This window comes from Leptonychotes weddellii, chromosome 13 (assembly GCF_054177405.1).
Source record: "Leptonychotes weddellii isolate Sample4059 chromosome 13, ASM5417740v2, whole genome shotgun sequence".
NCBI classification, from domain to species: domain Eukaryota; kingdom Metazoa; phylum Chordata; class Mammalia; order Carnivora; family Phocidae; genus Leptonychotes; species Leptonychotes weddellii.
The window spans coordinates 57,193,342-57,218,838 of record NC_138381.1 but is presented as its reverse complement, the minus strand read 5'-3'; the positions used below and the strand labels follow the sequence as shown (position 1 = coordinate 57,218,838).

Here is a 25,497-nt window from a genome sequence, read left to right as displayed (position 1 = left end):
AATAAATAAATAAAATCTTTAAAAAAAATAAAAATAAAAAGACCTCTGTCACAGAACTAGAACAAATAATCCTAAATTTACATGGAACCACAAAAGACCCTGAATAGTCAAAGCAATCTTGAAAAAGAAGAATACAACGGCAGGTACCACAATCTCAGATTTCAGGATTTACTACAAACCTATAGTAATGGAAACATTATGGTCCTGGCACAAAAATAGACAGATCAATGGAACAGAATCGAAAACCCAGAAATAAGCCCATGGTTATATGGTCAATTAATCTTGGACAAAGCAGGCAAGAATATTCAATGGGAAAAAGAGGGTCTCTTCAACAAATGGTATCGGGAAAACTGGACAGCCACATGCAGAAGAATGAAACTGGACCACTTTCTTACTCAGATTCAACTCAATTCAAAAATAAACTCAAAATGGATTAAGGATTTAAATGTGAGACCTGAAACCACAAAAACCCTAGAAGAGAGCACAGACAGTAATGTCTCTGACATCGGCCATAGCAACATTTTTCTAGCTAGGTCTCCTGAGGCAAGGGAAACAAAAGCAAAAATAAACTATTGGGACTACTTCAAAGTAAAAAGCTTCCGACAGCAAAGGGAACAGTCAACAAAACTAAGAGGCAACCCACGGAATGCGAAAGGACATTTGCAAATGACATCTCTGATGAAGGGTTAGCATCCAAGATCTATAAAGAACTTATAAAACTTCAACACCTCAAAACCAAATAATCCAATTTAAAAATGGGTGGAAGACATGAGCAGACATTTCTCCAAAGAAGATATGCAGATGGCCAACAGACACATGAAAAGATGCTGAACATCACTCATCATCAGGGAAACGCAAATCAAAACTACAACGAGATACCACCTCACACCTGTCAGAATGGCTAACCAACAACACAAGGAACAACAGGTGTTGGCAAGGTGTGGAGAAAAAGGAACCCTCATGGGGCGCCTGGGTGGTTCAGTCAGTTAAGTGACTGCCTTCAGCTCGGGTCGTGATCCCGGGGGTCCTGGGATCGAGCCCCGCTTCAGGCTCCCTGCTCTGCGGGGAGCCTGCTTCTCGCTCTCCCTCTGCCCCTGCTCCTGCTCCTTCTCTCTCTCTCTCTCTCTCTAATAAATAAATAAAATCGTTTAAAAAAAAGAAAGAAAGAGAAAGAAAGAAAAGAAAGAAAGAAAGAATGAAAGAAAGAAAGAAAGAATGAAAGAAAAAAAAAAAAAGGAACCCTCATGCACTGTTGGTGGGAATGCAAACTGGTTCAGCCACTGTGGACAACGGTACGGAGGTTCCTCAAAAACTTAAAAATAGAACACCTTTATGATGCAGTAATTCCACGACTGCGTATTTACCCAGAGAATACAAAAACACCAATTTGAAAAGATACATGCTCCCCTATGTTTATTGTGGCATTATTTACAATAGCCAACATAGGGAAGCAGCCCAGTTGTCCATCGACAGATGAATGGATAAAGAAGATGTGTGTATAGTATAAACAACAGAATACTACTTCAGCCATAAAAAAGAGTTAAATCTTGCCATTTGCCACAACAAGGGCGGAGCTAAAGGGTATAATGCTAAGTGAAATAAGCCAGTCAGAGAAAGACAAATGCTGTATGATTTCACCCATACATGGAATTTAGGAAACGAAACTAATGAACAGAGGGTGGGGGGGGTGGGGGGTGAACTCGGTGAAAGGCATTAAGAGTACACTTCTCAGCATGAGCACTGAGTCACGGGTAGAACGGTTGAATCACCGTATTGTACACCTGAAACTAATATGACACTGTATGTGAACTATACTGGAATTAAAATTTAAAAAAAAATAATAAAAGACCTCCGAAACACCGAAGAGAGATCTCATGTCTGATTCCATCACTTAACAGTGGTGTGACCTTGGGCAAGTGACTCAGTGTCTTTGTGCCTCAGTGTCCCCACCTATAAAGAGGATGATAATCGTCCTTATAGAACCATTGAAGTAAACGTTCAATAAATGATTTTCAAAAAATAAAATCCCAAAGGTCGGTTAGGTAAAAAAGCCAGGCCGTGGGATAAGCTGTCCTGTGTGAGGAGGAGGTGGGGGCGCATGCCGCCCAGCTGCGCAGAATGTGTGGCCGAACCCCAGCAGGAGCTTAATGACCAGGCTTGTGGGTGGTGGGTGGTGGGAACTGAGGTGGGAGGGCCACACTGGATAGCATGTCCGGCCTTTGATTTTGTTTTAGCCTTGCGTCTGCATTACTTGTTTTACGTTTTGAGAAAAGAGCTAATGCAGGTGGGGGAGCTGGGGTGGGGGAAGATGCACAGCGGGGGAGCAGAGAAGGGCACTTCAGGAACAGGGTCCTGGTGGGAGGGACCCCACCAGCCCTGGCTCTGGCCACCACCCCGGCCCATTGTGACCTCCCTGGCTGTGCTCAGGCCTTTGTGACAGGCACTCTTGAAGCAGACCTGTGAGCCATGACACCTAGAGGGCCCTCAATAAGAGGGTGGCAGGTCGGGCCAGGCTAGAGCCTGGACCTGGGGTTAGGAAGGGGTTACAGGGAGGTATGGAGGGGCCCAAAACCCTGGGCCCCTGTGGCCACTCCCACCCCCAGTGCCCCCAGCCGTCAGCTTCGAGCAGCCACGGAGGATGCCTGGATCCACCCTGCCAGGGGTTTGTAAGGTGGCCCTGCCTGGTGCCTCTCAGTTCCACTCACTCCATAGAGTCGGCCAGGCCTTTCCCACCTCCAGGGGCAGGGAGCAGGGGGCCCAGGGTCGGGGCTGAGGTACCTGGGAACTTTATTGCAAGCGACGAGGGCGAGATGCAGCGACAGAGACCCAGAGACCCAGTGGGGGCGAGACAAGGACAAGTGGAGACAAGGCTGGGGTGGGGCTGGCCCCTGCACTCGGGACGAGAGCAAGGGGCCCCCAGGCAGGGGGGGTCCCCCAGCTCGGGGCCCAGACCCTGCCCGTGCCCGCCCCTGCCGACGGGGTCAGGAACCCCAGCCTCACCCAGGGCAGCCCCCTCCCCGCTCCAGAGCATGCCCCTGGATCCTGCAGAGCAGTCCTTCCTCCAGCTGGAGCAGGAAAACCAGAATCTGGTGAGTGGCGAGCCCGCCGAGGCGCCGGGGCCAGCCCAGGCTCAGAGCGCATCTGTGCAGTGGGCTCGCGGCCATTTGCAGAGCCGAAGCTTCTGCCCTGGCCGGCGCGGCTTCTGTCTCCTGCCCAAGAGGCAGCTGTGACAAGCAGCCCCATCTCTCTGTCCCTCCCCACCCCTCAGAAAAGACAGAACCAGGATCTGCGGGAGCAGCTGGGGGCCCTCCTGGGGCCAGGGCAGCAGTTCCTGCCCCTGTGCCCGGAGCACTCGAGCTGCACGGCCCTGGCCTGGGTAAGTGCATACGGCAGACGCCCGGCCCAGCAGGACGGAGGGCAGTTGTCGGGAATGACCGCGTGACTCCGCGCACCGCAGCTGCGCCCCCGCTCTCCAGCCGGCCCTGAGCGCAGACGCTGCCCACAGCCGTGGGGCTGACCCAGGGGCTCTTCCACAGCCCCCCGAGCAGGCCAGTGCCCGGCCCCTGGAGGACAGGGCGCCCTTGCAGCTGCTGCGGCGAGAGATGTGCCGGAGCGAGGAGTCCTTCGTGCAGCAGTCTCAGGTGGGTCCCCGGGCGCCGGACCACGGGAGGGCTCGTGCAGCAGGCGCCGGGGGCCCCGGGGAGGAAGGAGCTGACCCCGTTGGCCCTGCCTGTGCCCGCGCTGTGCCCCTCCCCAGAACGAGCTGCAGCAGATCCGACTGTCCTTTGAGAGGAAGAAGATGGCCATTACCGAGGTGCCCACCTGGCTGGGGTGGGAGGGCCGCTGGGGGACCCACACCTGGCGGGACACCTCCCTGGGCGCCCTGCTCCTTGGAGCATGACCCAGCCTCTCCACTCCCTCCAGGTGTGGGACGGCGTGGCCGAGGTACACATGGCCCTGAACAACCAGGCTACTGGGCTCTTGGTAGGTCCCCAGAGGGTGACCCCTGAGGCTGAGGGGAACAGAGGGTAGGCAGGGGGTGTGGGGGCAGGGGAGCATCGAGAAGCAGGGGGATACGGCAGAGTAGTCAGGGTGAGAGGGACTTGTTTTACTTCCTCTGTCCCCCAGAACCTCAAGAAGGACATCCGGGGAGTACTAGACCAGATGGAGGACATTCAGCTGGAGATTCTGGGGTGATGTGCAGGGTCAGGGGCCTGGGGGGGCCTGGCTGAACTGGGAAAGGGGCAGGTGTCCTGGCCAGGATGGGGTGGGGGAATCAACCCCTGACCCTTCCCAGTTCCATTGCACCAGACCAAGGGGGTAGTGCCGGCTGGGGCAGGTTATACATGGCCCTGACTGCAGCCCCCCCTCCATCCAGGGAGCGTGCCCAGTGCCGCACCCAGGCCAGGAAGGAACAGCAGATGGCATGCATAGCAGTAAGCCCCCTACCCACACCCTGTCTCAGTCTGGCCTCGCCCTAGAGGCCCCTCTCGGGGAGGGTTTGTGGGCTTCAGTGGAGGAGGCCCCAGGGCAGGAGCCCCAGCAGGAGCCCGCTGACCAGTTATCCCTGAGACATGCTGCAGGTGCCTGGTCCTGGGTGAGGGAGTGAGGGGTAAGAACCGGCAGCACAGGGACTCCCCCACCACCCCTGCCATGGGGGCAGGCTCTGACCCAGCCCCTCCCCTGCAGAAGGCAAGGCCGCAGCTGGGATGTTCCGAGGGCCTCAAAGGCCAGCTCTGGTAGGTGGCTGCGTGAGTGCACGGGCAGGGCTCAGTCCCCTGGGACCGTCCCCGAGGGCACCCCCGCCCCCTGACCACCGCCGCCCGCAGGCTGCTGGCCCTGAGGCTGCTGCTGGGCGCCCTGCTGGCCTGCACCGCTGCCTACGTGTACGTGGTGGACCCCGCGCCCTTCGAGGGGCTGGTGCCCCCCCTGCTGAGCCGCGCCGCTGTCTGGAAGCTCCGGGCCCTGCTGGGCCCGTTCCTGCGCCTGGAGGTGGACGACTTCCTGCCCTTCTAGGCCGGAGGCCCAGCGGCCCCAGCGAGGAGGAGGCCAGGCGGCCGGCCCTGCCCCGGGTGCTCAGCGGCCACGCTGGCCCCTGCCCACGGCACTGCCGCGCCCTGTCCCCGCCAGGAGCTGCGGAGAAGGGTGGAGGCGGGGTCTGTCCTGAGGGCTGGGCCTGCTGCTGGACATATAGTCGTGACACACACAGCCTGTGAGCTTGTTTCCATGGAAACGGGGGCGGGGGTGGCGGGGGCAGGAGGTTTTGCTGCCTTCTGAGGCCAATCTCACACTGAGGGTTCCTTGGGGTGGCGCCCCTGCCTTAGCGCCCATGCTCCATCTGCCCGCTGGGCGGCAGCCCCGCCACAGGAAGCCCCCAGCCCACCCCAGGCCACCAGGGAGGGCTCAGAGCAGAGGGTGTCGCAGGAGGGTCTGCACTGTAAGTGAGGACCAGGGGTCCTCCGGCCTCATCTGTGGGGCCGGGCCCAATCAGCAGACCTCAGGGATCAGGTTCCGTGACCCGCCCCCCCACCTCCGACTTCACACCCCTCACGTAACCCTCTGTCCCTATCTGGCCGAGCACCCCACCCTCTCCACTCTTGACCGGCCACCCCCCCCCACCTCCCACTCCTGTCCCCTCCCCAACCTAGGATCCCTGTCCAGTCCAGCCTCCTGGCACTGCCCCAAGGCTCGGAGGACAGGGGGACCACGTTGGTGGACAGAGCTGTGGAGGTAAACACCAAAAATTTTATTTAGGGCATTAAATTAGGGCGGGGGGAAAATACCTTTTAGAACAATAGAGAATAGCTCTGTGGCTTGCTCATCCCCAAGTGGGAGAATTAGAGGCACCGCCCAGGCAGGAAAAGGGCTGGCCCGAGCCCCCGCCCTGCCCCTGGGGGCGTCCAGGCCCCCCCGTTGGCTGGCAGGGACCGCAGGGCCGTGGGCAGTGGGGCCCTCTGAGCTCCCCCAGGTGCCACATCTCGGAGTGAAAGAGTGAAGACTGCCGGGCAGGGCTGGGCAGAGCAGTCACCAGGAACACACTGGACTGGCAGGGTCTCCTCCCCGCCCTGGCAGGGCCCGGATGGCTCACCAGGCTGGCGGCTCCAAGAGGTTAAGGCATCTGTTCATGTGCTGGGTGTGGGGAGGAGGGAGTGCAGTGACCTGCAGGGGCAACCTGAGACCCCCACCCCAGCCCAACCCACCGAGGCCTGGGCTCCCTGGGGAGGAAGTGGCGTCTAAAGTGCTCGGTCAGGCAGGGAGTTCGGGGTGCTGGTCCCAGCCAGCTCCAGGGCCCCTGCCTGGGGAGTGGGACCCCCTGCAGCCGGTGGGGACTTCCTGAGGTGGGTGGGCACAGGGTCACAAGCCCCAGGGGGCTGGGAGTCAGGCAAGGTGCGGCTGGTGGAAAGAGGACCCCCAGCCCCCGGCCCAGGGTCTGTGGCTGCCTGGCTTCCTGGGCTGTCCTCTCGGGCCCCAGAGCTGCCTACTTGGTGTCCCGCTCAGGCCCCGAGAGACTGGGGAAAAGGCTGGAGGCAGCTGAGTGCAGGCGGCACATAGCCCCTCGGGGGGGTACCCCGGCGGCTGGGCTCCAGGGGGCCCGCAGCGGTGGGCGGTCCTCGGGGAGGCCAAGGTGGCATAGGTGCAGGCCGGGGGGCACCCTGGGCTGGCCACGCCGGCCCCATCCGCGGCTGCAGGTGCCGATCCGCCCCCTGGGGGCCGCAGCGTCCCGTGAGAGAGAAGCAGAAAGGTGGAGGTCAGCATGGGGCAGAGCTGCCCAGTGCAGGGTCCAAGGCCCAGCTAGCCTCCCACATTGGGCCAGTCCCTGCCCCAGACCCCCAGTCTTTGCCCTGGCTGGTCTCAGCCCTAAAGAGCCATGGATTCTCAATGCCCCCACCCCCAACATTTGGTGGCAGGTCAGGGGGAGGGGAGGCTCAGGTTGCCAGGAGGGTGAGTTCCAGTGAGTGTAGCTGCAAGGATGCCGCAACGGCCCCCACAGGGCCCTCAGCCAATGGGTGGCCCCATTTGCACCCCCTACTCCATCTCCCCTAAGAGCTCTTGGGTTCCCAGGGGGTCCTGGGACACCTGCAACCCCAACCTTTCTCCAAATGCCCTGTTACCACCAGGGATGATGCAGACCCACGGGAGCCTTGTCAGCCAAAGAGCCATCGGCCAGACCCCACCTCCCAAGCTTCCAACTCAGCTTAAGTCAGTGGAAACACCCACGAAGAAGAATGGCCAACCTCTCTCCCAGAGCCTGACCCACTCTGCTCCCCGCTCCCGGAGCCCCCGCATTGCAGCAACAGCCCTAGCCTTGCTCAAGGAAAGGATCAAAATGACTCTTTTTCTTTTTTTAATAAAATTATAGATATATAGATGTAGATATAAAAACATAAAACAGACACAACGCAAGCGGACGCTGCCGTGTGCTTACTCTCGGGTCCCTGGCGCCAGGCGAAACTCTGGCCCCCTCCCCCATGTGCTTCCCACGAGGGCGCCGAGGCTCCTGCAGGGCCTGGACTTGGCATGCCTTGGGGTAGGGAATCTCCAGTTTGGCAGGGAGAGGACTCCTGGTCTCATGGGTCCCCTGTGGCAGTGTCCGGCCTGTGCCTGCTCCCACCTGCCTCCCCCCGCCCACCCCGGTCGCCTCCCACAAGAGCATAAAGCAGAGGTTAAGGCTTCAATGAAAGCGAGTTTCCCGGCAGTGGGGGCAGCGGGGGCCCGAGCGTTAACACATGGGACGTGGCATGGCAGCTCAGCGCACAGACATGGGGACGCACCCACCAGCTGGGCGAGACAGGACACATGGAGCCAAGACCCCACCCACAGCTGGCTGTCTGTCCATCGGCCACCTGTCTGTCAGAACCCAGAGCAATCCCAGAGCTGGGTGCCTGTAGGCTGGGGCTGGACTCCCCGAAGAAGAACTGGCCTGGCCAAGCTACAAGCTTCCAGCAGGTCCCTGAAAGGCAACGAGTTAGGAGCAGCCGGGCGGTGGGGCCTCGGTCCGGTACGGCCAGGGACCCGTGGGTGCAGCAGGTGCAGATGTAGTGCACACCCCCTCGCCGCCCCCCCCACCTGTGGGAGCAGGGGCACCGCCACACAGATCCTGCAGTCCAGCGGCCCTTGGCCCAGCTGCGCCCTGCTGAGCAGATGGGTGGATGGACAGGCGGAAGGAAGAGGGACAGGCTTGTGGAGGCGTGGTCTCTTCCGCTGACGTGTCCACACCAGGCCTGGGCCTCCTTGTCTCCCGGGGCAGAGAAGTCGGGAGGGGAGGGCAGCCGCTGGGGGTCCTGGTCCCCGGGGCTCCACGGCGGATGGATGACAGTCAGTCCTCTCACACTGAGATCTCGTACGTGGTCCCACCCACGCCGGACACCTTCTTAACGAGCGTGTGCCGGGCAGGGCTGGCGGAGGGCCCTGGGGGGCCAGCGGCAGGCCCCAGGCGGGCCAGGCCCGGGGACTGCCCGTTAAGCTTACTTGGGGGGGTCTTCAGCTGAGGGTGGTCCCTGCATCAAAACAAGCACATACACGCACACACACAGTGAACGCGGGACCACAGCATGACAGAGGCCAGCGGAGGACAGAGGACAGAGGACGCGGACGCAGACAAAGCCTGGGGCAGCCCCTGCCTCTGAGCTCAGAAGGTCCCACCCAGAAAATGGGTGGGGGTGCACAGCCTGCAGAGGGAGGGCTATGTTGTCACAGGACAGACGTCAGAATGGCCATCATCCCCCTCCCAGGTCCCTTGGTCCCTCCCACTGGCACAGATCACAGAGCACAGGGAGGCCAGATGGACGCTGGCCAAGCCCCCAGGCCCTGCATCGTCCTAGTGCCCCAGGCCAGGGAGCCCAGTGGTGACTCTGGTTCCTTCCCTGCTCCCTCCTGGGAAAACGAGAGGCTGTCTCCCTGCCCTCCAGCCTGCCCAGTACTGACCAGTAGCATTTCTGACATCGCGGCCCAAACACCCACGAAGCTGGGAGCTCCTCCCTCCTTCGGCTGCCATCCCACCTCACTGTGCGGCTGCCACCCCCTGGGCCAGCCGCATCCACAACAGGGGCCGGGGCCGCCTCGCCCACTGAGCCCGTGCTCGCGGCAGCACGAGTGACGCCCTGACGACACCCATGCACCCACTGTGGGGCCCAGCACACCCCAGCTGCTCCGCTTGTATACTTGTACCTGACCCTGTGAGGCAGCCGGCCCAGCTTCCTATGACCCACCTGCTGGGAGCCTGGAACCAGCCTGCCCCTCTGGGCCTCAGTTTCCCCATCTCCAAGCAAGGAAGCCCTTACTTCCTGGGGCTAGGAGCACCCAGGACAGCACGTTCTGCTGTGGGATGATGTCCCCCAGACTCAGCCTCCTGGACCGACACTGTCTCCAGGGGAAGAAGCCCCAGGGTCCTCCCCTACGCTCGGCTGCACCAGCTGCATGAGAACGTGCAGCCCACAGTGGGCAAATCCTCCTGCCCCACTGTCCTCAGACGTGTCAGGGTGTCCTTGGAGCTGGGCTACCCTCACACAGTCTGGCCAGGGGGGCCTCCAAGGAGGGTGAGGCCCACGCCTGTAGGCAGCCACTGGCTTCCCAGACACCCCCCGCATGCTCAGCCAAGAGGCCCCACAGGCGGCCGGACACGTGACCTGTGCTGGGAAGCCCCCTGCCCCCCAGCACCCACCTCTGCACGGCCAGCGAGGGTGGCGACTCCGGGAGGTCCGTGTGGATGAAGGCGACAGCTTTGGGGCCTGCATAGGAGGGTGAGCGGGGCGTGCTGGGTGGGGAGGGGGGACCCTGGCGCACCGGGGACCTGTGCGAGCCGCTGCCGGGCCGAGGCCCAGGGGCGTTGTTGTTGGCCAGGTCGGCCTGCAGGGAGGAGGAGGAGGTCCGCGGCGCCCGGCTCACGGCGCTGGCCAGCGAGGACAGCGAAGTCTGCAGCGCGGGGTTGCGGGCGCCGCCGAAGCCGGGCCCCGCCACGAGGTCGTCTCTGGAGCCGTAGCGCAGGGCAGGGCCGCGGGGGCCCTCGGACAGCACGCTGGCCTGCTGCAGGCTGTAGGAGCTGGGCGCGTCATAGACGCCCGAGTCGCCAAAGAGCGAGTCGGCCTGAGAGCGCAGCAGCCGCTCCCGCTCCTCTCTGTCCTTGCGCTCCTGGATGGAGGCCATGATGGTCCTGGACAGGTTGTCGTAGCGCACAGGTGAGGGCTCCCGTGGCCGGGGGCCCAGCACCGGGCTGAAGCTACGGGGCGGGGGCCGTGGCGGGTCACCCACCGCCCCCGGGTGCAGGTAGGGCGAGCGGTAGCTGGCCACGCCGGCCGTGGCGTGGGCTGGGCACGTGTGGCCACCGGGAGAGCCGGGGTTAAGCAGACTGTCATAGGACAGGCTGCCATTGCGGTTGGGCAGCGCATGGGGGGCGAAGATGCTGCGGTGGGGCGTGGGGGGCCCGCCCTCAGAGCGCAGAGGCTGCAGGGCCACGTGGTCCCCACCCCTCCGGCTTGCTGCCTTGAGGCTCAGGGAGCGCAAGGCACCCGAAAAGGTGTCAGCAGCACTGAGTGGCGGGGACGGCGGGTAGGCTGCGTGCAAGCCTCCGGGCGTGTAGTCAGGGAGGTCCAGGCTGGGCTCCGACGCAAAGTCCAGGCTGTGGATGCTGTCTTCCCCCAGTGTCAGGGAGTCAGGGCCAGGGACCTGTGCGGAGAGAGGGCACACGTCTACCACTGCCCGGCCACCCTGCTCCGCCCAGGCACCAGGTGCTCTGTGCCCCGACAGAGGCTACAATTTGGTGACACGTGTGACCAACAAGCTGCTCCTGGAAGTTCTCCATCCCCTAACCACCTCTTCCTTGCCCACCACAGAAGCAAGTGGGGACAGGGTAGACCAGAGCCCCCAGATGCTGCCTCCCAGGGAAGGCTGGGCACACTTCTCCTGCTCCTACTTCCCCAGGAAAGAGGAGGGGGGCCGTGGGGACAGCCTCAGGAGCTGGACCTTGAGGGGATGTAATAACTACACGGAGAGCCAGAGCCCTCTCCTGGGCACCTCACGGCTGAGGATTGCAGTCGCTGCCATGTAAGAGCAGAGCTAGCTGCTGCATCTACCCAGGGCAGGACCCTCAGAGCCCACATGGGCCAGGACCTCCTGGGGAGGGGCCAGGGGACAGCCACAGCAACAGGGTGGAAGGGCCTCTCTGAGTCTCCGTGAATCGAGGCATGTGGTCACAGGCTTGGGCTGGGGATGAGAGCCTCCAGAACCTCAAAACCCAGAGGGGGTACTGGTAGGGACAAATGTGGCCTTGGGGTACTTGGCCAGAATCCTTGTGGGATCCAGGACAATCCCAGGAAGATGAGGCAGGCGAGGACACCTAAAGCCCCCCATTCCCAAGGAGGGCTGATCGATACCCCTCCCGGGGCAGGACCATGGCATGCTAGCCAAGGAGGCCCAGAACCCCTGCCCAGCCCACAGGGTCCAGAGACGCCGGGTCGAGCAGGACATTGGTCCTGAGGGGAGGTGACCGGTCCAGGCATACTGGCCCAGTCACAGGCTCACCTCTTAGGTGGCCATGAAAGAGGGTGGGCAGCCTGGGAATGCTCAGGGTTCTGGATCATTCCTCAGGCTGTCCAGGGTTGCCAACTGCTCCACAGTGATCGTAGAGTACTTAACACAACTCAGAGAAAACAAATGTGCTTTCTTAAACAATCTCAAATTCTTCTGAAGCCTTCCCGTGGGCCTTACAGAGTGACCAATAGTGGAATCCCAGGCATGCTGGCACACACTGCCCCTGGGGGCAGCCGCCTACCAGGCTAGCGGGCAATGCCGGCCAAGGAGCAGGGGCCAGTCAGGACTGCCTGTCCCAGCCCTTCCTTCGTGCATAGCTGGGATGCCCACAGGGTGAGGGCCTGCTGGCGCCCACAAGGCTATGACCCCATGGCCCCAGGGGCAGGGCCTCCTGGGGCGAGTCCTCTAGGAGTGGGACCTCTGGGGTGAGGCCTCTGGGGACAGGGTCTCCAGGAGGGGTAGAGCAGGACTTCCTGCGGCGGGGCCAGGCCTCCTCACCTGCTCACCAGGCCCGCAGAAGGGCGCCTTGGGACCCGAGGGAAAGGCAGGCCGGAACTTGTACATGGCAGGTGTCGGGGGGCTGGTCCTCTGCGCCGACAGGGCGCTCTCTGGGGAGATGGACCACGGTCAGGCTGGGGTCAGTCCATGTCCCTCCCTCTGTCTGGCCACCCCCACCTCACCAGCACTGCTCGGGCGTGGGGTCTGCAGGTCACCTCCGAACGTGCCGGCCTCCGCCTTGGGGGGCAGTGGCGGCCCCAGATCCAGCGGCTTCTCATCCAGCCGGTCCAGACTGCCCTTGGACTGGGAGGGGGCGTGGTCAGTGGTGGGTAGGGTGTGGGCCAGGGGTGGGGCATAACTGGGGACTCCTCCCTGGGCCCTGGGCCCCGGGGCCCTAGACCATTCTCCAGAATCTACCCAATTCCTCCCACTTCCACTTCTAGGCCCCCTCACACAGAGCTGCTTCCTGCCTTCAAGGGTCTGCCCTTTACCCCATCCCCTAGCTGACCCCAGGGCCCCCACCTTGCTGCGGCCCAGGCCAGCCTTCAGCCCGTTGTCACTAAGCTTGACCTTTAGCGGGGCAGCTCGCTCCAGGAGCTCGGGCCGAAGGAAGGGCGGCTTCAGGCGAGCGGCCAGCGGCAGCCGGGGGGGCTCCGCCACGTACCTGCACCAGGGGCAGAGGGGTCAGTGGCCAGGCTTACGTGGCCCGAACGCTCACCAAAGGCAAGGCTGGCCGCACCTGCCAAAGGCAGAGGTTGACCAGGCTGAGGGTCCACACCTGCCCACCCCAAACCCGGCAGAGGCCCCTTGACACCCCGTCCAGGCCTCACCGGGGTGCCAGAGGGCTGCACAGCACGTGCTCCACATTCCCATAGCAGCCTCGGGTGAAGGGGTTCACGCCCCCACGGAACTTCCCCGTCACCTGTGGACATGGGACCCCTCAGCCAGCCTGGCCACCCAGGGTCCGGGCCAAGGCAGACAGGGGGACAGGCAGGGACGGCTAGGGTTCCTCAGAGGCAGGTTGGGCAGGGTCAGCCCGTGGGTGCCCCCCGCCCATTCACCCTGACGGTTCCCGCCGGAAACTGTAGAATTTCTGGGCCCTGAGTTACTGGTGGTTGCAGTATCCACAGGCACGGCCCCACACTCCATGCCCCGCGCAGGGTCTCCAGGGCCAGATCCTCCCCCTACGGAAGCTGCGCAGGCCACCTCAGCTGAGGGCTCCGGCAGCCCTTCCCTGACACCACCCCAACACGGTCCTGGTGTAGCCCCGGCCCTCTTGGCCCACAGGGCCCCCCGCATCCCCATCACCATGTGGGCCCTCCTAGGGTCAGCACCTGCTCATTGGTGGTACGCCCCCGAGTGACCAGCACCACGTGGAAGCCAGTGAGGCCGATGACAGGGATGAAGAAGAGGCCAGCCACACACATGACGGCCATACTGGCCCGTTAAGGCCAATGGCCAAAGACAAAAACACGGGGCAGGTGCCTGGGGACGAACGACTCCTGCTGCCACCCAACCTGGGGACTCCCAGGCAGTCACCCCACCGCCCTGCGCCTCAGCTTCCCCTGTGGAATGTGCCCCCGGCCCACACTGTCTTTGCGGTCGAGCCAAGGATACGTGATAGCGGTGTGGGCAGCTCCCAGCCCCTCAGCGTGGTTCAGCACGTAGACCAGGCCAAAGGCGACGACGCCCACCATGTGTGCGCTGAGTGACAGCAGGAACAGGAAGAAGTATCGGTAATTGCGGCGCCCAATGCAGTTGTTGACCCAGGGGCAGTGGTGGTCAAAGTCCTGGGCAGGAGCAGTGAGTCAGGGCACAAGGTGGGGGGCGGGGAGGGGCACGGGGGGCACGGGGCAGACGGGGTGGCAGGACGGTCACCTCTACGCAGTTGTCGCAGACGCTGCAGTGGGAGCAGCGAGGTGGGCGGTAGAAGTGGCAGGTTGCGCACCACTTCATACGGACCTGGATGCCCCGCACATCCACGTTCTTGTACAGCGGGGCCCGGAAGTCGTCCTCCTTATCCTCGTCCTCATCCGCTGTGAGCCAGGGCCAGGGGAGGGTGGCAGGAAAGTGACTCTCCTGGCAGGAGAGTCCTTCCCAGATCCCTGCCAGCCCGCCCACCAGGAACCACCCCCGAAAGGCTCTCGCACGTCAGCCACTCACACTCTAGTGAAAGGGAGCAGATTACGTGCCCCAGCACAGGGCCCTACCTCGGGGGAAGACGCCAGGGTCCATGAAGGTGGCCATGCTGAAGTTGGCCAGGACAAAGAGGAAGATGATGCCATTGTAGACAGGAACAGCTGGGGACACAGCTCGAGTCAACCATGGGCACCTGCATTGGACAGCAGGGCAGAGCTAGGTCTGGGGGTGCAGCAGATGGGTGGGGATGGGGCGTGGGGACAGATGAATTAGGCACGGCCACACATAGGCAGGCTGGGCCATCAAAGGCCACCATCAGTGCTCAGCGTGGCAGTCAGGGAGGCCACCGCCACCACAGCCCCGCTGGGAGACCCCTACACATCAGCCTGCTGTCTCTCCACTCAACCATCGGGGCTGGGCACCTCGTGCCCGGTAGGTGTGCGGGCTGCCTGCACGCAGACCCTGACTCCAGCAACCCTCCCGGTGCCTGTTAGGAATTCACCTCACAGTTGAAGATACTGAGGCTCAGAGAGGCCTGTGGGCCTGGGCTCCCACTTTTAGGAGGGGTGGCAGACTGGAGGCAGGAGTCCAGGATGAGAAATGAGCTCACTCTGCCTGTGTGCTATGACAGACAGAGGCCAGCCCCGGTCCTCATGCAGACCTGTCCCCAGCCCAGCGGGGCCCCTTTGCCAGGGAAAATCTGGGACATGGGGAGCTCTAATTCTCAGTCAGTGAATGCATGGTGGGTGGCAGCCTTGTTTTTCCCTGAGGGGGCAGTCTCAGGGTCTGGACCACTGGGCACATCTGCATCCAGGAAGCCCCTTCTTTTTAGTTTGTCACCTTACTATCCATATGACAATGCAGAACACCTGGAGACTCTAGACAAGCATGATACCCCCTCGCCACTCACCATCTCTTACTACCTCCACGTCCATGGCTCCAAGGCTGCACCCTCTTCCAGGAAGCCTTCCCAGATTCCTGGCACCCCATAAGGATTACATACACCTCCCTGGTGGGTGCTCTGCCACAGAGAGTGTCCTCTTCCACCCACTGGGGACCTGACCAGAGCCCTCTCTGTGGATCCACCCAGTCCTTGGGCACATAAACTATGGCCCCCTGCCCCGACCCTGCAGCGTGTCCCTGAGTCCATCCACTCGGCTCCCAAAAAGTTCCTCTGGCCTCAGACTCCTGATCTCTCCCGTGGCTCCCGGCTGCTTTGACAAGTGGAGGGCACCTGGGGGGGTAGTTCCCCTCCCCATACCTAGCCCTTCTGTGGAACTGGAGGGCCAGGGGGATCCCCGCCCAGTAGCCCTGACTGAGGGCATTGTGGCCTCCGGCATCGTGGCCTCCGGCAGGGCGAGCAATGCCCACGGCCTTGCCCACTGCCCCAGTGCACGCCGGCCACGCTGGTGCGCCCACGCCTGTCTTGGCCAGGAGCCAGCCCCGCCACCCCAGCAACCACCTCCATGGCAGCAGAAGTTCGCTATTTTTAGTGGAAAGCGAGAGGCTATTTAAAGACTCCACTTCCCACGGCAGCAGGCTCGGCGGCCAGGAGCCGCAAGTTACCCCTTCCTCTTCTCCGGGACCTGCTGTGGAGGAAGATGCACTCCCTGAGGACACAGGTTCCCTCCGCGGGGAGGGCCTTCCCCCACCACCCCCTGCCCAGGCAGCCCAGAGTGCCCACCGGTAGATGCCTCCACATTCCCCATCCCTGCGAGCTAAAGCGTAGCATACAGATGGTGCTCAACATATGCTGTGGTCTCTGACCCAATCCCATCCAGCAAGGTGCTGGCGGGCCCCTGAGGCATGCTCTGCCTGGCAAGGCGGGGTGGGGGGCAGAGGCCAAAATGCCAGCGGGGATGGGCTCTCCAGGCAAGCGGGAGCTGTCAGCTCAAGAGAAGCAGGAGCTGGGGAGAAGTGGGGGGCTGCAGACCCCACGCAGGTGGGGCACGCCAGCTCCCCATGGCACCCTCTGGGAAGGGCGGGCTATGTAATCCGCACAAAATGAAAATGCGGGCCCGGTGTTTAAAAAGCATCAAGAATTCCAAGACCGTGACAGCAGAGCATTAAAGGCAAGGGTGGGCTCGTGTGCACCTGCGTGGCCCGCACCAGCCGAGCCAGCCTGCTCCGCAAAGGGAGGAGCTCAGAGGTCCTGTGCTGCGCTGGGGCCGGCAGATGTGCGCATACGAGGTGCAGCAAGTGGGTGGGCACTGCCGGCAAGAGGACACGGCGCCAGGGGGAGGGGGGATGGTCAGAGGGTCCATCCCGGCTGTCCAGGCTTTCCCAGGGGATACTGAGAGCCTGTTGCCCTCCGGCCCTGTGCAGTGAACCACAAAATCTGCCCTTCCAGCTGCAGGGTGTGGGCGCTTCTGTTTCCCTATTTTACAGACAAGGAGTGGGTATAGGACGGCTTGTCACATACCAAGACCTCGGGGTGAGATTCAAGCTATTATGCAGGCAGGCAGGGACTGAACCCCACAGGCAGCCCCCATACTCACACTGACCGGAGTCTCCCCTGGCCCAGGTAGCCTGTATGCTTTGTCCTCCCTGAGCCTCAATGACTTCCCCCCACCCCCGGGCTGGACAGCTGCCCCGAATGAGATGCCTAGGGCTAGAGGGGAGGGGGGGCGACACCTGCACAGCAACGGGGCCATGTTTGGGAATCTGCAAAGTGACAGGGCAACGTCTGCATTGACGTGGTGGGCAGCCTCTGTCCACTACAGGCACCACCCTTCTGCATGCCTGGGCCACATGTACCAGGGAGAGTGGGCTGGGGCCTTAGCTGGTGTTGGGCAGGCTTGTGGTGGGGGAGAGGGAGAGCAGGTACTCTAACAGGGACCTGAGCCACTGCCCTGTTGGCCCACCATCACCAGGCCCCCAGGCTCGACTCAGACCCAGGATCAGGCCCTCCCATGCATTCCTGCCCCCCTCATCCTCCCTCAGGGGGCCTTTACGCCCAGGCCATGCCAGAAGGAGGGTCCAAGCCTGGGTCATGCCTAATGAGGACCGGCTCCCTGGCCAGAGCCAGCAGGCACACGCACAGACATGTGCCCCCACGAGCATGCAGGGACACGTGCACGCACACATGTGCAATGCACACACAGACACACAAATATGCTCCCGGACACACACGTGTGAACACATGCCTGGATACACATGTACACAGACACACGTGCATACACGACCACATTCAAAAGGCACACGTACGTGAGCACACACCAACATGTGTTGACGAGCAAGACACACGTGCATAAGTGTTTGTGAGAGGGGCGCCTGGGTGGCTCATTCGTTAAGCGTCTGCCTTCGGCTCAGGTCGTGGTCCCAGGGTCCTGGGATTGAGCCCTGCATCGGGCTCCCTGCTCAGCGGGAAGCCTGCTTCTCCCTCTTCCACCCCCTCTGCTTGTGTTCCCTCTCTTGCTGTGTCTCTCTCTGTCAAATAAATAAATAAAATCTTTAAAAAAAAAAAATGTTTGTGAGAACAGACCTGCCCACTTGCACACACACACACACACACACATACACACGGCCGCACAGGCACACCTGCGCCCTCGTTCATGCACAAACACACTCATATGCACATACGAACACACACAGACATGCCCTTCCTCAAACCGACCCCCTCTCTATGTTCTCTCTGTTCCCCGTGGACCAGGCAAGCGTGAGGACACGTGAGGACGTGCCAGTTCTGTGGGCAAGGCGTGGCAGGCAGTCCTGCTCAGTCCACCTTGAGTCTATCCCAGGCTCCAGGAGGGCCCCTCTGCCCACAGGGACATCACTCCATTCCCACCCAGGGGATGGTATGCTCCAGGCAGGGGTTGGCCACCCCTTGCTGGCTGCAGCCATGCTGTGGGGCCCAGGGCGGGCCTGGGTGGGGGGCCGGCCCAGCTCTGAGGCTGGAAACCCTCCTCCCTATCCAGCCCCCGCCTCCTGAGTGTTAGGGCCACACGCCACTGCCATGGGCCCCACCCAGACTGAGGCCCCAAGTCCGTCTAGCCGGGCAGGGAGACACCACCCAGTGGGGGTGGGCGGTTCTGCAGGGCCAGTATGCGCGCCACAGCTAAATGTGGAATGGAAAATTTTAACTCAGACGTTTTCATTTAAATCGGGTTCTTCATTAACACTGTTTGTGTCTAAGAGTGATGATCACGCATGGGGGCACCCGGGACCAGAGGGTCTGTGGCCACTCTGCCCTGGTCAGGCTAGGCTGGGGCCTCTGTCCTCCTGTACCCATCCCATCCCTGCAGACACCTGAGCAGATGGGGAAACTGAGGCTCAGGCGGCCAAAGATACGGTAGGCCACAGGCAGTGAGGCCTGGCAGGGGGCTCACCCTGTTTCCTTCCTTCCCATGTGGCCCCTGCCAGGGGCTCTGTTCACCTGGGCCTGCCCTTCCACCGTCCCATGCTGGGTCTTCCAGCCTGTCTGGGCCTCTGGGCATGGGGAGGGCTCAGGCCCATCCTGGGGACAGACTGTGACGTCCCAGAAGTCAGCCCCCTGGTCCTGGACAGAGACAAGATGGCCCAGCTTGGCCCCAGGTGTTGGTAACCCCAAAGCAGCTGTAGCTTTCTGATGTCTCCAGGTTCCCTGTCATTCTGCAAAGTGGCTCGGGGAGGAGGAAGGGGCTGAGGTGGAGACCTGGCCTGGGGGCTCTTGGAAACCCACTCAGCACCTGACCCAGCCTGGCATTGAGCCACAGTGTGAAGGGCTTCTGGGGCCCAAGGGGACACGACTGTACCAGGAACCCAGGAAGGCTTCCTGGAGGAGAAGGACCTCTGGGAACCTACCCTTCAGGATGCTCCCCATCCTCTGAGGGAGATGCCCTGACCTCCGGTGATCCTATCCACCCCGCAGCCTCTCCTGGTAACATGTCTGAAAATTCTGCTCATCCCAGGCCCCTCAGTGAGCTGGGCCGAGGAAGGGGTCCTTGATCTTCTAGGCTCCTGGCTCCCCACCCTGCATGATGTCAGGAGCTGCTGTCTGCAAGGACCTGCCCCAAAGGGGGCAGCTCGTGTTTACTGAACAGAGAGGGGGCCTGGGGCCACGCAGAGTCCAGTGAAGGTCAAGGGGTAAAGGCAGAGAAGAGAGAACCCCGTGGGCGCCCCAAGGGCAGGGTGGAGAAGACACAGGAGTGGGCTGCTCCCTCCTCAATACATGTCTAAGTCTGCAGCAAGCCTGGACCCAGAAAAAGGGTAAAAGTGTGGGTGCTAGGGTGACCAGAGGCCTATCCCAAGGAGGGGACCACTGGGACCCCCGCTTGCCTGGAATTCAGCACACTGTGAATAGTGTCAGTAGGCCTGGTTCACCCCGCAGAACCCCTTTTCAGGAACCCAGTTGCTTTGGGGGACCCTGGTGGAGCCAGGGTCAGGGTTGGCCAGGGTCCCCAGTGGCCTTTTGGCCCAGGGAATGTGGCCTCAGGGGTTCAGGGGAGCCCTGCCCTAAGGGTGATCAAAGCTCCCTTGGCTAGACGGTGACTGCCCCTGGCCCCCAGCTGGTGCCCCTGCACCCCCAGCTTGCTGCAGAGGCACATGCCACCTTCTCTCAGGCAGAGTGGGTCACACACAAGGCAGGACACAGGGAAAGGCCTGCAGTGCCCTGAGGGAACCCTGCCCCTTGCTGGGCTGGTGTCCCTGAACCCAGAACCTCAGCTCTGAGAACTGAAGAAGGAAGAACTTGGCAGGGTGCAGGAGCCTCAGCGCCCGCCCACATCTTGGGATGGTGAAGTTCATCATAGGACAGCCGTGTAAGGGCCCTCTGAAACCACAGCAAGGGCTTATGACAAGCATGCTACAGAGGAGCTCAGGTGAGCATAGGAGGAGAGGAGAGGAGACAGGAAGACTCCCTGGAGTAGGGTTGATTTCAATTCTTTAAAGATTTATTTCCCTGCATTTCACAAGTTCTTGAAAGAGAACACGTATTACTTTCAATGTCAGGGAGGAAAAACACTTAATTGCACTTCGGGAGTGAGAAACCAGGATCAGCAAGTGGACGCCAGGCTACCCCGAAGCACACCTGAGTCCAGGTGTGGGGGACCCCAGGGCCAGGACTGGGCTAAGCCCCACCCCTCCAGAAGACCCTGCACTTGCTGTCCACCTGCCCCTCTCCTCTCTGCCCCACAGCCAGCAGCATCTGAGTAACAAGAACACGCCTGCTTGCCAAAGCCAGAAATAAGCCCGTCCACACAGGCCTTTTTTAAACACGCTTTTGGCAGCCTGTGGCGCCCACCCAGCCCCGGCCTCCAGGTAGGGAGCTCTTGCGCCTCCATGGGCACCCAATGCAGACTCGCCATCCTCACAGCTGCTACCCTCACTCTTGCTAAGGCGAAGGGTGCCAAGCCGGCTCCTGCTCACCCCTGCTCCAAGCTCATTTACACTGGGGCTGACCTGCCTCGGAACAGAGACCCCGCGGGCTGGGGCCATTTGCAACACCTCCAGTTCCCAGGAAGGCTTGAGCGGTCATTGCTCTAGTCACCTGCGCTGTTTCTCTGGCATGGGACTTGTGGAAGCGGGTGGTCCCAGATCTGCATGGCTGAAGCCTGGAACCCCCACCCCTCCTTGTACCTGAGGTGCCCCACAGCCATGGTGTTGCCAGCAGGCTTATATGTGAGCCAGCCTGTCTCAGGTGAAGAAGTTATGTCTGCATGGGCCCAGGGCCTTGCCTGCCCTCTGTCTCAAGGGTCCCAGTACCCAACATGGCCGGTGTCCTTGGGTGAGGCCTGGCCTGGGCCCTCCAGCTGCGACCCCGAGCCTTCCCGAGAAGGTCAAGGGAGGGTGTAGGGCACTGCCAGGCCAGCATCAAGGGTGGCTTTGGGGCAGGCACGTGGCAGCCTGGCCAGGCCACACCTACGCGGGAACAACTTGGCTCTGGCCCTGTGCTGGACAACCAGGAGGGGACCCAAGAGCCGCCCTCAGCTCCTTGCTGGAGGGGCTGGTGGCTCTCAGCAGCCCACGTCCCCCCTCGTGCAGCCTGTGGGGAGGGGAGGGCTGCAGCCACACCCTGGGCGGCCACTGCACACACTCCCCTATTTGGGCCCAGCAACTGACACCCAGGGCCTGGCACACTCGTGAGCTGCCTGCCAGGCTCTAGTGTCCCCACACGGATAACTCACCTGTCCCTGGTGCCCCAGTATAGGCACACTCACTGTTTCTGCCTCAGCCCAGATGGGGGGGCTCACGTCACCCACAGCCCTGGTGCCAGCCCTGTCGTGCCCAGTCCTCCCGGCCCCTGGCCCCCCTGCCCTGCCCCGCCCGCGGGCCTTGTCCCCCAGGCCTGCCAGGCTGCAACCCCCGCTATACCGGCCCCTGCCCCTTCTGGCCCGGCTGTGGCCGCCTGTGCACCCCCCCCCGCCGGTGACGCGGGGGACTCACGTGAACACGAAGAACAGGGTGCTGGAGCCGACCAGCAGCGCGGCGGCCGTGGCCACCGGGATGTACTTGGCGGGTTTGAGGCGCGTCCCGGGGCTGCGGGGCATCCTGGGCGCCGCGCCGCCGCATCCCTCCCCGGGGCCGGGCGGGCGGGGCCGGCCGGGGTCGGGCCGGGGTCGGGCCGGGGTCGGGCGGGGCGGGGCGGGCTGGACGCGGCGCAGGACCCGCGGCGGCGGCGGCGGCGGCGGCGGCGGCGGCGGTGGCGGAGGAAATCCCACCCCACGAGTAGCGGCGGCGGCGGCGCGCTGATGTCAGCGCGCCCCTTAAGGTGGACCGGGCGGCAAGGCGGCGGGGGGGCGGGGCCGGAGGCGGGGCGGAGCTGGGACCCCTCGCGGCCGCGCCCGGCCCCCGCCCCGCCCGCCCCACGCCCTCCTGAGGGCGCCGGGTGCCGGAGCCGGCCAGACTGGGGAGCCGCCGAGCCCCCCCCACCACCCGGGGCCCCGCCGGCGCTGGCGTCTGGCGCAGCGTTCAGGACCCTGGGCCGGGCGCGGCCCCTCCTCGCCTTGGTGCCCCGGCCAGGCGAGTGCCCGCGGCACTCTGAAGCCACGCAGCCGTCGCCGTGCACCTGCAGTCCTGGCCCACCGGGCGGACACCGCGGAGAGCGCCAGGCCCCCTGTTCCCAGCGCGCAGGCCCTGGCGCTATGGCATGTTGGTCCCCTCCCGGGCCTCTGTTTACACAGACCTTTCCCTTAACACCTCGGAGCCTGTCCCTGGGGTCAGGCTGATGTCCCTGCTCCATGCTATTCCCGAACAGGGCCAGACCCCTCTCATCTGGAGCTCCCCTGGCATTCATGGGGGTGGGGAATTTGTGACACTGTAGGGGCCCCGTCATTGTTTATCTCTTGCCCCTCTCACAGCCCTCGAGCCCCTCCACTGGACCTTGTCCAGGTAGTGGTCAGGGTAGGGAGGGGCAGGGGGTGCTGGATTCTCGAGCTTCCTGGCCCAAACCGCAGGTTTGGGAGTGTGTGTAGGTGGGGGAACTAGGGTCGGGTGAGCCCCTCAGCTTCCCAGAGGGAGAGTGGAGTGCCCCTCGGGAAGCACGGGGCATCCTGCCCCTGCCTGGGATAGGCCTGTGGGCAGGCCCACCTCCTGCAGGAAATCCCACCCACCAGCTCCGCGGCCGCTGCCTGCTTAAGGTGGACCTGTGCCTTTGCAGTGCCTGGCTGCAGTGTGGACAGAACAGGCCGAGCAGCCAGGCAGAGCAGTGCAGAACCTCTGGGAGGCTGGGACCTGGGTCAAGCTCTGAAGCCCCCACAGTGAGGACCAGCAAGTCTCTGTTCCTCCAACACAGCCCCAGGGCCCTCTGCTCAGAAACCAAGACCCATCAGCACCCTCCCCAGCTGGGAATCCCTGTGGGGGGGTCCTCACCCTCTTTGGCCATAGGCACCTGCTCCTCTCATGGCCAGAATCCCTTGCTGCCCAGGAGCCACTTTCTCAGGCCATGTTGCCACAGGCCCCGGGGCTCCTTGGCCTGGAAGCCCCTCCCTGCCTGTATGTGGGCTGCTGTGAGCCATTAAAAAGACCCTGGGCTGGGGGCCAGAACTGGGGCATTAGTACAGCTGCTTGACAAAAGATCCGGTCATGGGCTTTTTCCCATAATGCTCCAGTTGTAGCCTCTGCCCAGTGGGGAGCCCACGTTAGGGGGCCCAGCACAGAGTTGGGGGGCACCCTAGCACTGAGTGGCAGGCTCGGGGCACAAGAGTGAGTGAAGAGCAGACACCTCCTTACCTCTGCCCGTGGTGCCTCAGCACTGATAGCCTCAGTGCCTGGAGATGCAAGGTCCAGGGTCCTCACGAAGACTCCAGTCAAAGCATGCCCCACCCAGGGCTTTGCCATTGCTCCTGCCCTTCTGCAACCCAGCACTGGGACCGCAGGCCCCTGGAAGCCTCTAGATGCCAGCCTGCCCATGGGGAGCCTTCCCACAGGCTCCCAAATGGTGACTCAGGCCCACGTCTGACTCCAGGTCTGTGTAGGGGCACCAGGACAGCTGAGAGCTGTAGAGTGAGTGCCAAGCACTGGTCAATGAAAGGAGTGCTTGGTGCCTCCTTGGTGAGGTCCCTGCAGACTTCCTGGGCAGAGGAGAGTCCTGGGTTGGGGGAGGGGAGAAGAACAGGGGGAGACCCAGTGAGGCCTCCGGCCCAGGAGTCCTCCCCCCACTTAGGAGTTAAGATCCCTGGGAAAAGGAAAGCAGAGCAGAAAGCTTGCCCAATGGACTGACCTGGAACAGAAAGGTGTATCATCTCACTTCTCACTCCATCCGCAATACCATCAGCACACCTGTTATGGCTCACCATTGCCTCTGTGCCACAGGGAGGAACCCACCTGAAAACACACTGGCTGAGGGGTATGGGAGATGCACCTCTGGCATCCCTGCTCATCCCAGTGGGACTGAATGTCAGGACTGCACGTCTCCCTTTCTGCACCATTCTGCAGTGTCAGCAAGCCACCTGTAATGCAGCCTGGTCACAGCACAGCTCTGTTCCCCAGCCATCTTGAGGGGCCTACCCTGCTGTCAGGGTTTTCCCCCCTTGGAGACACAACTCATCACCCAAGAGGAAAGAAGTCAGTCTGGGGTTTCACATCAAGTGGGATTTACCTTGTATTTGAGCCCAAAGCAAAAACAATGTTCAACCATTCTGTACTAAGTAAAAGGGGTGTCTGACTGTCCTTCCCTAAAGGATCAAGCCTGGGCCAACCTTTCATACGTCGATGCATCCAACGGAGGCCCACGGGGAAGCAACACCTGTCCTTTACGTCAAAATTCCAATTCATCAGGATGGGCAAGGTACACAAGCTTCAATGTCCCTCCTTGGTGGGAAGGGCCTCTGTGCCAACACTGATTTTAAGAGCACCCAGACCTGTGCCCTAGAGGCCTAAGGCTGCCAGGACACAACAATGCTGGCCAGTGAGGTCTTAGGTTTGGTTTAAGAAAAAAAAAAAAAAAAAGAGCAGCATCCTTTGGAGGTGCTTCCCCCAGAGAGAACAAGGACCCGAGGTTTGGAACCAGACACAGGTCACAGGACACACAGAGCACACTGGGAGGTCGGACAGAGCAGGACCCAGCTGGTCAACTCTGGCCACACTGTAAAGTGCCTTCAGCAGGTGTTAATGGCCAACAGCCGAGTGAGAGTAATCCACCCCAGGGCCGGGTCCAAACTTGCTCCTCCCCCGCTGGAGGGCAGTATGGCCACACTCCGCAGCCCCGTTGGCCTCCCAGGACACACATTACCACGTGTGACCATGTGCTTTGAAAAGCCTGCTGGTGCACCAAAAACCCTTCTCCCCGATTTAGGACAACGTTCAGACACAATTTGTTTTACAAGAGGAACCCCCAAATGGCACCCATTTGCATTCGAAAGCATCCCTTTATATTTAAAGCTATAGCAGATGTCCACAATTCTACCCAGATGCAGATGCCACGAGCGAGCGGGTAGGGCAGTTTTCTCTGAGGGTGGCAGCGGGGTATCCAAGGAGGGCTGTGGGGCCAAGCACCCCCTCACACATTGCACCAGACTGGACAAGTGTGCCAGGGGACCGGCCTTTCCCTCCGCCAGGGCAGAGGGCCAACCAAACGCAGCCTTGGCCAAAGCCTGGAAACCTACCTGGCCTTCCTGTGTGAAAAGCCAGGGCACTCTGGTGGTCTTCCTTTCCCTCCCCCAGGCCCCCCCGACCCCGAGGCAAAAAACAACAGCAAGACACAACAAAAGCCTACCTACTCCTTGCCACAAGGCAGAAGCGTGTGGCCGCCCCACCTCAGACACAGCACAGCCCCAGGGGCCAACAGCAGCCCCCAGGCCAAGGCTAAGCCAGTGGCAGCGCGTGGGCCCCACAGCGCTGCCCCAACAGCCCGGAGCCAGCAGGCACCCACACTGCTCCCAGGACAGGGCCGGCGCATACACGGTCCTGCCCTCCATG

The 25,497-nt window shown here is 62.0% G+C and overlaps 2 protein-coding genes across 6 annotated transcripts; one reads left to right on the top strand and one right to left on the bottom strand.

The window, feature by feature from the left end:
• Positions 1-2,299: 2,299 nt before the first annotated feature.
• CCDC188 (coiled-coil domain containing 188) lies at positions 2,300-5,016 on the top strand. The gene is made up of 9 exons (XM_031017209.2): positions 2,300-3,089; positions 3,269-3,376; positions 3,537-3,641; positions 3,758-3,814; positions 3,925-3,984; positions 4,129-4,193; positions 4,379-4,436; positions 4,690-4,739; positions 4,830-5,016. Exons 1-9 carry the CDS (start codon positions 2,556-2,558, stop codon positions 5,014-5,016), a joined length of 1,224 nt encoding a protein of 407 aa, XP_030873069.1. The 5' UTR covers positions 2,300-2,555.
• Positions 5,017-5,725: 709 nt separating this feature from the next.
• Positions 5,726-21,702, bottom strand: ZDHHC8 (zDHHC palmitoyltransferase 8). 5 transcript variants are annotated; one of them, XM_081801630.1, is made up of 12 exons: positions 21,526-21,702; positions 14,235-14,356; positions 13,987-14,060; positions 13,642-13,814; positions 13,359-13,461; positions 12,855-12,946; positions 12,547-12,688; positions 12,207-12,327; positions 12,025-12,134; positions 9,662-10,662; positions 6,483-6,704; positions 5,726-6,129 (listed from the first exon to the last, which is right to left on the bottom strand). In XM_081801630.1, exons 1-12 carry the CDS (start codon positions 21,627-21,629, stop codon positions 6,123-6,125), a joined length of 2,271 nt encoding a protein of 756 aa, XP_081657756.1. In that variant the 5' UTR covers positions 21,630-21,702; the 3' UTR covers positions 5,726-6,122. The 5 variants fall into 5 exon arrangements, with proteins under 5 accessions (XP_081657756.1, XP_081657754.1, XP_081657753.1 ...); XM_081801628.1 differs by having other exon boundaries at positions 12,240-12,327; positions 13,903-14,060; positions 21,526-21,698; XM_081801627.1 differs by having other exon boundaries at positions 13,903-14,060; positions 21,526-21,696.
• Between the last annotated feature and the right edge of the window lie 3,795 nt (positions 21,703-25,497).